At 34.2% G+C, this 9,041-nt stretch overlaps 1 protein-coding gene across 2 annotated transcripts; it reads left to right on the forward strand.

Moving 5' to 3' along the window:
- Positions 1–1,285: 1,285 nt before the first annotated feature.
- On the forward strand, positions 1,286–8,799 carry LOC131595883 (lipid droplet phospholipase 1). Of its 2 annotated transcripts, XR_009282092.1 has the most exons (11): positions 1,286–1,685; positions 1,893–1,960; positions 2,605–2,675; positions 3,238–3,480; positions 6,442–6,605; positions 7,381–7,436; positions 7,532–7,584; positions 7,670–7,784; positions 8,152–8,237; positions 8,356–8,484; positions 8,557–8,799. XR_009282092.1 is itself a non-coding variant. In XM_058868399.1 (10 exons), exons 1-10 carry the CDS (start codon positions 1,561–1,563, stop codon positions 8,425–8,427), a joined length of 1,053 nt encoding a protein of 350 aa, XP_058724382.1. In that variant the 5' UTR covers positions 1,286–1,560; the 3' UTR covers positions 8,428–8,799. The 2 variants fall into 2 exon arrangements, 1 of the variants encoding a protein (XP_058724382.1); XM_058868399.1 differs by having other exon boundaries at positions 8,356–8,799.
- The last annotated feature ends 242 nt before the right edge of the window (positions 8,800–9,041 follow it).

Genomic DNA, 9,041 nt, shown 5'->3' on the forward strand with positions numbered 1-9,041 from the left:
CAAGGAGATAAATGATACAAACATATAATCTGATATGATTAAAGAATATGAAACATTACCAGGAAACCCATCCGCCGCTTATTCTTATGTTCACTTTGGCCAGTTCAACCACTTTTTCTAGGACATATGCCATTTTGTTGAATTGTCCAATGAGGGAAGCAACAATGATCTCCATGGATATACCTTCTCCCTGATTTTTTTGGAGAGCCTGATATATTATGTTTGCTCCCTCTAGGTTAGCGCTGATGGTGACCGATTCTCCTTGCAGGTTATGGTATTTAAGCTTAAGGTGCACCGACGAGGCAACAATGTTAAGCACGACTGCAAATGAGTGTCCCTTGATACACTAATAAACACTCCTACAAGGAACAACAATAAATTACGAGTTTACCACTCGAGTATCCTTTCAATTACCTACAGAAACCATCAATTCCACCTATCCCCATTGACGAGTAGTGATTCCATTGAATGCCTCGACATAAGAGCCTTTGTACGATAGCAAACCACTTATGTTCAGCCCCATTTTCTCGAACAATTTTGAGTACACGATGTCGCAGAAACTGCCGCCGTCAATGAGGATTCGGGACATGCCAAATTGCCCAACCGTAGCAACGATTACAAGGGGAAAGATCTCATTGGGAACATTTTCGATCTCCTCTAAGTCACTGAATCTCAACATACGTCGGTCAAGGACTTTTGCCGAAGTACTTCCTTCCTTACGGTAGACAACCATCATTTCTGCGATCTTCCTCTTGATGGTTCCTTACTCAGAAACCATAAGCATCGCCATATGCAAGGACTTTCTACTCAAAGCGGAATGAAATAATAATTAATAGAACGTATGTGATTCTATTGTTTGAATTTTTAAATAATAGATAGAATAAATATGAAAAAAAAAAAATCCATTACGTTGTTCTACTCTATTTCATTCAATTATACTCCATTTCTTCCACTCTATTGAGTTATCTTAGGAGAAGTAATCTACTTACATCTTTCCTTTATTCGGGTTTTTTTTAGCTTAACGACATTGCAAAGCTCTACTCTCTCGATGTCGACCACGCGTTCTCTGTTTTCTCATTTTTTTGTCGGTCAAAAACAACTTTTTTTCCATTATTTTTAAAGGTAATATTTTTTATTTATCGTTACAAAGTGGGATTAATGTTGTAAGGAATAATTTACGTTACAAACTGAAATTTAAGTAATACTAGTATTATGAGTTTTTATTGGATTAATGTGATGTTAGTTTATTATCAATAATATTATTTACTGTAATTATTAGTAGTAATCAAGTTCCTTCGTTCTCAGGCAACAACTACCCATAACCCATCACTACCCCACCAAAACTACCCAACTTTATTATCCTTGAATTGAAATCAAATCTTCAAAACTTTCTTTTCAAACTCAAACATTTTCTCACACTTTCTCTTCTCTTTTTTCTCGTCGAAAAAATCTCAATCGCTTCGCCGTAACTAACCATCTCTTCCGAACTCCGACTCCATTTCGCAAGTTGCTGAACTTTGCTTGATTGGACTTAGCTTGACTAGACAAACCGCTCACTCGATGGAGAAGAACGAAGTATGCACATCGGAGTCCGTCGACGGAAGCCGCGATGTTTGGAGTTCCAAATCCTCCGATTCTTCCTCCGCCGACCATCTCGTTGTCATGGTGAACGGAATTCTCGGAAGGTATTGTCGACATTTATTTATCGCGCTTCTTATGCTCGATTTTAGTGAAGTGTTGCGTTGCTAGATTTTGATTTTGATGTTGATGTATTGGTTATTGTTATTCAATTGAATTTTGAGATTTTGTGGAATTTAGTGTGATAGGTTTCATGGATTCTCTTTTTGTTACTTTAAGTTGATAATTCGTGTTTTGATTGTTTGTTTCTGCAGTTCTACGGATTGGAAGTTTGCTTCAGAGCAATTTGTTAAAGTGCTTCCTGATAAAGTTTTTGTTCACTGTAAGGATCGTGCTTCTCTGATTTCTTTGATTGGAAGCTTTGTTGAATGTATTTTAACATGTAGTTATAACAGGAGTTTTGTTGTTGCTAGAAATGATTTGGTTATGTTATTTCTCTTTTCCTTTGAAGCAACTGAAATTTGTTTGTTAATAAGATTTCTGTCTTTGATCTCATTTATAATTTCTTAGTTATATAAGTTACCTTGGAACTGGAACATTTGGATAGATAGTGCGTTAGCAACTTATAATAGCATTAGCCTTGACATGGTGAATATTCAATTACTCGCAAATCTAATTAATAATCAGTGCAATTGTTTTTTAGGGTGTGGAGAAATTTGGAATCTCGTCATTGATATTTAATGGAATAATTTCTGTTTGATTGTAAAAATTTGTCTTTTGTTTTGTTATTTTGCCGGAATTCGGTGGCCTATGCAATATCAACTTCTATTTATTTGTTAGTATTAGTACAAACAAGTTTTTTTGGTTAAAGTGACAGCCTAGTTGACAAGCTTTGGACTTCCTTCTTGCTTAAGGAGTCTTGCTATTTTTGTTTAGTTTTTGCAATATCTTGATGAGTTACATTGACTAGTGCAGGCTTTAAATTTTGCATGTAATTTAACATTTTCCCAATCTTCTTTCACTCAGGTAGCGAACGAAATGTGTCTAAGCTGACACTAGATGGTGTGGATGTTATGGGCGAGCGATTGGCAGAGGAGGTTTGTTTGATGAATCTCATATTATGTAAAATTTATTTACTGTATCTTTACTAGGCTCATTCTCACTATAAGATTATATTGCCCTATATTAGTTACATATATTATATTATATAACAGTTATTGTGTTTGATAGTTGATGATAATGAATATCTTGAAATAATTTTTTACGGTTTTTCTCTGCCACTGGTAAAGCATAACCTGTTGAAAGTTTTCTTTGTAGAGCCTTGATAAAATGTTAATAAGTGATGTATAGGAAAACAGAGTCCTTTGTGTTGGTTGATAACATCTTTAATTTTTTTGTGTGTATACTCCTTTTTACGTACACTTAAGCAAATTTGAAGTATATGGGCTTCATGGTATTTTTCAGAGAAAATAAACTCTGTTTATCATTTCAAATAAGAAAGCTATCAAGTTACTTTTTGATGTATGTTGGAGATGCATATAAATCAGTATACGAACCCCAAAAAATGTAATATTTGATATATTTATATAGATGTATATCATCTCATTACATGCATGATCTCTATTACTATTAAGTATTAACAGGAAATTAAATTCTTAGGTCATTGAGGTGATTCAAAGAAAGAAAAATATGTGTAAAGTCTCCTTTATTGCACACTCAGTTGGAGGATTAGTGGCACGGTATGCTATTGGGAGGCTGTATAGGCCACCTGAAAATGAACCTATTCAGGATTTGAGCAATAAAGGAAGTAAGGTGGACTCAATAGGTACGATATGCGGCTTGGAAGCAGTGAATTTCATTACTGTTGCTACACCTCATCTAGGGTCAAGGGGCAATAAGCAGGTATCAGAAGTGTATCTTAAAATTTACTTTATGTTTCCTTAATCTAGTTATTGGAAATTCCTCTTTCAATATTGCGGTCCTCCCCTAGCCGCCTAATTGCAGCATTTGGGCTTTCTTCATTGCAGCCTCAACACCCTCATCGTGTTGGGTGTGAAGGAGTGGATTTAATTCCATATTGCTTAGAGATATGGTCTGTATAGCGTTTATAAAACTCAGACAACTCTCAACTTACAAAGCGGTTTTGCCTTCATTGCAGTCTCGTAGACATTCGTTGTGTTTGTGTTAAGGAGGATGGATTTAGTCCCACATTACTTAGAGATATGACATGTGTAATGTTATAAAGTTTGGGCAACCCTCACCTTACATGCCGGTTTGGTAAAGTTGAGGTAGGCCCAACTCAAAATTCTAATACTAGTTTGTAGGGGGGGCTTTGGGGGAGTGGGAAAGAGAGGGGAAAAGAGAGAAATCTTTTACCTTATTTGAGAGAGTTATTTTGTAAAGAATGATAAGAGAATACTTATTAATATGTTTTTAATTTTTAGAGTATTATAACATAGAAATAGTTTGAAGAATTTGTCCAAGCCCTAAAAAATCGTCCTACACTACATGTTGAATTCCTCTAAATTGGGAGGATTTTGTATTATGAAAAATAGATAAACTACCCTTCAAGTTAGGGGCCTTCCTTACTTTTTCCTATCTTCCATTTTTCTCAAGCCCTTTTCTCCCCTCCCATCCTAAACTCCCTAACAAACTCTTAGGCTATGTTTGGATATCTTAAAATGAATGGAAAGGAGTGAAGATCTCTTTCAAATGTTTGGATATTTTACAACAGAGCGGAGCAAAATTCTTATTCCGCCCAAATTGATGGAATAAAATTAAATAGATACCATTCCATTTTGTTCCGCTCAATCCAATTTTAGTTGATCCAAACAGTGGAGTTTTATTCTATTCCTTCACATACCACTACATTCCATCAATCCAAACAAAGTCTATTACCTCTATCTACAAAGCTATATAGGCATTTGAACTAGTTAAGCCCTTTCTTACAGTTAATAACTGTTTTGTATATTGGATTTAGATGTGTGCTTACTTAGTGAACACATTGTCTGTAAAGTAAGGTTGTGAGTATGTTGCTATATTAATTAACATTTTCACTAAAAATTGAAGGGTTTGAAATTGTTTTTGTGCCTTATATTTCGGGCTACACATTGGAATTTGATATGTTGCATTATCCTTTAGCGGGCTTAGGGGCTATTTTTATTGAAAAGTTAGAACTAATGAAAAATAGATAAGGAAGGGGAAGGAACTGCATGGTTTATTCATCATATATAACTATTTTGTTTTGTGGTGCAAGACGGAAGTTGATTTCAATCACTAAGCTAGAGGTTAGGTAAGCTATCTTTTGTCTTTGGAATACTTGCTTTAGAAGTTTTGAGGACAAGCCTTATCGCAATGGCTAGGTTGTTCCATTATGAAGTGGTGTTCAATGCTCATAATATCAAATAATAAAAATGACCTCTATACTCATGGGGTAAAGCTGTATCCTTTTGATTTTTCCATAGGAACATGTTTTACAGGCACCCTAATGCTATTTGGCTTCCCTTTTTTAATAATTGGCTTAAATCTTTTATAGGTAGGAACATGTATAAGGAGTTGGTTAGTTGTGCTCTTTTTTCAGTTTTGGGGTGCATTTGGTTGTAAACATAATGCAAAAAATACCGGTGTTGGAATCTTTCCTGCTCATATTCTTTGGTTCAGGTGTTGGGGATTAAAAAAAAAAAAACCAATTATGTGTCTTGATGTAAGAGTTTAAGAATTGGTTCCTGACATGGTATAACCGTCTCAATGACCAAGTGTTGAGTTTAGTCCATATGCCCCTATTTTTATGTATTAAAATTGAATATTATACATTTGTCCAAACTTCGAGCCCAAAACAATCATACATGAAAGGGCATATTGGAGATATGAATACTAAACATGTGCTCAAAACTTACAACTAAATACATGTTTAGATTTTACACCTCCCAACCCAAATCCTAGTTTTTGGCGTGTAAACCGGGCTTTGTCTACCAAAACAAAATTATCGAACATTTCCCTCACAGTTCAATAAGCTACAGGAATCAACACTTCAACATCCTATTACATTTTAAGTCTCAGATAGATCTCTTTTCTTTAAATTTCTCCTTGGGTTTTGGAGGGCTAAATCTATATTTTGAAACTATAACTTTTTAAAAAAAAAACATAATAAATAATCATATAATATTCCAATCATCCCATACCCAAATTCTAGCAAACTAGGAGCAAGTATTAGTAGATACACTTAACCAAGGTTTCAAATTGCAATTGCATTGCAGTTGCAGTTGGTATTATGTTGCAATCTTTGATAATGTAGAAAATTGCAGATAAATGTTACTAATGCTGTTGCAATTATAGTCAAACATGCCTCAAAAACATATACAGACATTTATTTTAAAATCTCGCTTTTAACATCTTGGGAAAAGTGCCTAAGTCAACTATGAAGGGTTGATTAATTTACACCCGTATCTTTTATTAGTTGGCACCATGTATGTTAATCTTAATGGTTCCAAAAATAACTAAATGCTTTTGGGGTGTAGTTAGGCTTTTCCCTGCTATTGATTAGTTTTTCTTTGACTCTTGTATAATTTCATTCTCGACCATATAATGTTTATCTTTTAGAGTGAATGACAACTTATGGATTTGTGTTGATAAATTGGTAAATTTTGTTTTCATATTGCATGTTGAGATAAATATATTGTTTTGCATCAAATGCAATACATGTCGATATTATATTCAACAAAAAGCACATTCATCTGTGTGGTTGTGTCTTACCATCAAATGAACATGAAATCTTGCATCTGTTTGTGATATTTTCATAAAAGAAAGTTGCACGGTTTTTGCTATTTGGGTATTTAAACATGTCGACTGGGTTCTGAATTTCAGGTTCCATTTCTTTTTGGCGTAACTGCATTTGAGAAACTGGCAAGTGGTATTATTCATTGGATTTTTAGAAGAACAGGTCGACATCTTTTCCTTACTGATGATGATGAGGGGAAACCTCCATTGCTTAAACGCTTGGTTCAAGACTATGATGAATATTATTTCATGTATGTTGTTTATCCCATGTTAAGTTCTATTTTTTTTTTATAGGGATTTGCTGCGTTGCATAGGTACCGGTACGTACCCAGTACCCGGTACGGGTACTGGTACGGGGTACGTCATTTTTAGAAAAACTAAGGTACGGGTACGTTAGTATAATGCTTTAATAAATCACACTTATTATTTAAATATCGATAAAATAACTAAACAATTATATTATTTAAATATCGATAAAATACAATTATAAAAATAATTAAACAATTATATTATTTAAATATCGATAAAATAATAAAATTAAAAAATAGTTTGCTTAAATAAATCACACTTAAAAGTATTAATAAATCATAAAATCATGATTAAATATCAATATTTTCTTCTCCAATAAATGCAGCTTCTAGTTCAGGTTCATCGAGAGAAAGAGTAGCAACTTCAAGAATACTAGCTCCATCAAATAGATTCAATTCATCTCCACCAATATCCCACATTTTTGTTACTCCTTCATTATAAATCTTACTCTTTCTTGAAAGAAGACAAAGATTTGTATGAACAAAAACTAAAATTTTTTGGGTACGTGTACCAAATGTGTACCGGTTGGTGTACCAAAGCAAAAAAAAAACAAAAAAATTTTGGTACGGCTTCGGTGCGTACCATACGCGTACCGGTACCCGGTACGTACCCGGTACCGGTACTTTACCTAAAACGGAGTACCCGTGCTTCACAGGGGATTTGTTTCCTTAAAAGTATCTTCATGTCTTTCAAATGATTTTGTCATGCTTTGTGCAGGTCTGCATTGCGCTCTTTCAAACGTCGGGTTATATATTCAAATGTGGGTTATGATCGTATCCTTCATACTTACATCTTTCTCATTATTATAGGTGCCTTCAGTCTCTTATTTCATATGTTTTTATATGGTTTTCCTTTATAAAAACTTTAGATATTGTTGGTTGGAGAACGTCATCCATTAGACGTGATAATGAACTTCCAAAGGTATATTTATTGACATTTCTCAATACTATATGATTTATTGGATCACTCATTAACATGTATTGATGTAAAACTGTTTGGTTGGTAGTGGGAGGATACCCTCAATGAAAAATATCCACATGTTGTACATGAAGAGCATTGCAAGGCTTGTGATACTGAGCAGTGTGACCTAACGGTAGATATCGGCTCTGACAAGATAGAAGGTATCTCCATATTTTTCTCAAAACAAATGTAAACTGACGTTCACTTTATCTGCAGTTACCGTGGTGTACATTTTACTCAAAAGTGGCTATATTAGGAGACACCATCAAAATAGTTTTTACTCAAAATGGCTGTACCCATCTACTAAATCTGGTTTTTTATAGAACCCTATTGTGTTAATTGATCCATTCATAGGAGACCTTACTCAATACCTTATTTAATAGGGGATAAGATTTGATTGTTATTGTTGTGTTGATCTTGCCTTCTGGAATTACATGTATTTGATATCGGACAAAAGAGTCATGTGTGGCCTATTTCTTTGTGTTGTCTTCAAAATGTAAGAATTCTAACCCGAATAAACACTTGCAGAGGAGCTGGTAACAGGCTTGTCTTGTGTGTCATGGGAAAAAGTAGATGTTAGCTTCCAGAGATTTGCTGCTCATAGTGTAATTCAGGTTTGTGTCTTGCTCTGCCATTGCTGTTGTGTAAAATATTTAGTCACTGATATTATTTATTGGAATACATTGCCTTACCTGTCAATGTTATTCCTCCTTCTTTTCTTGCTATTTATAGGTTAAAGATCAAATCTCACATATAGAAGGTGCAGATGTTATACATCATATGATTGACCATTTTTTGACATAGAAGATGTCAGTCCCCAGAGGTGTATTTATATCACTTAGCAATAAAAGCTTTGCATAGGTAAATCTAAAATGGCTAAACCTGATTGACAGACAATTTTCAACTTTATCTGAAATTGTGATTTCGTTACAGGATGGAAACAACTGGTTTCCTGAGTTATAAAGTTCCTCCCATTAGTTGAGGTGAAGAACTGTAATTTTGCCTATCGATGATCCTTGACAATGCTTTATGTATGTGTATAATATGTAGATAAGGAGTTTTTCACGGCTTCCATGAGAGCAATTGAATCAGCACATTTAATTATTGATGTTGTAATCTATTTTGGTTATAATATGGCTCAAAGAAATTATCCAGGAATTATATAATTTCCTTGAAGTATTTCAAATTTGATAGATATACCGTGCCTTATCACGTCTTTTAAGATTTAATAAAAGCAGAGCCAAGAAGTATAAGGATGTCAAGGAATTCAGTGTAAATCATTCAAAGGTCGACGACACGTTAAAAGAGAGGGTTGGTTCTTCCACTCTAATGGGTTCTCTCACACCACTGTAAAAAGATAATTGTCCGTAGCGTCCAGACACCCTTTTTACAAACATTGTAACATTTCGTGAGTTATC

Source organism: Vicia villosa, linkage group LG4, assembly GCF_029867415.1.
Source record: "Vicia villosa cultivar HV-30 ecotype Madison, WI linkage group LG4, Vvil1.0, whole genome shotgun sequence".
Taxonomy (NCBI): Eukaryota; Viridiplantae; Streptophyta; class Magnoliopsida; order Fabales; family Fabaceae; genus Vicia; species Vicia villosa.

Excerpts from the sequence above, each read along its gene's own strand:
- LOC131595883 (XM_058868399.1), top strand. The coding sequence starts at position 1,561 with ATGGAGAAGAACGAAGTATGCACATCGGAGTCCGTCGACGGAAGCCGC. Across the intron at positions 6,606-7,380 it reads TATGATGAATATTATTTCAT|GTCTGCATTGCGCTCTTTCA; the intron begins GTATGTTGTTTA and ends TGCTTTGTGCAG. Across the intron at positions 7,585-7,669 it reads GTGATAATGAACTTCCAAAG|TGGGAGGATACCCTCAATGA; the intron begins GTATATTTATTG and ends TTTGGTTGGTAG.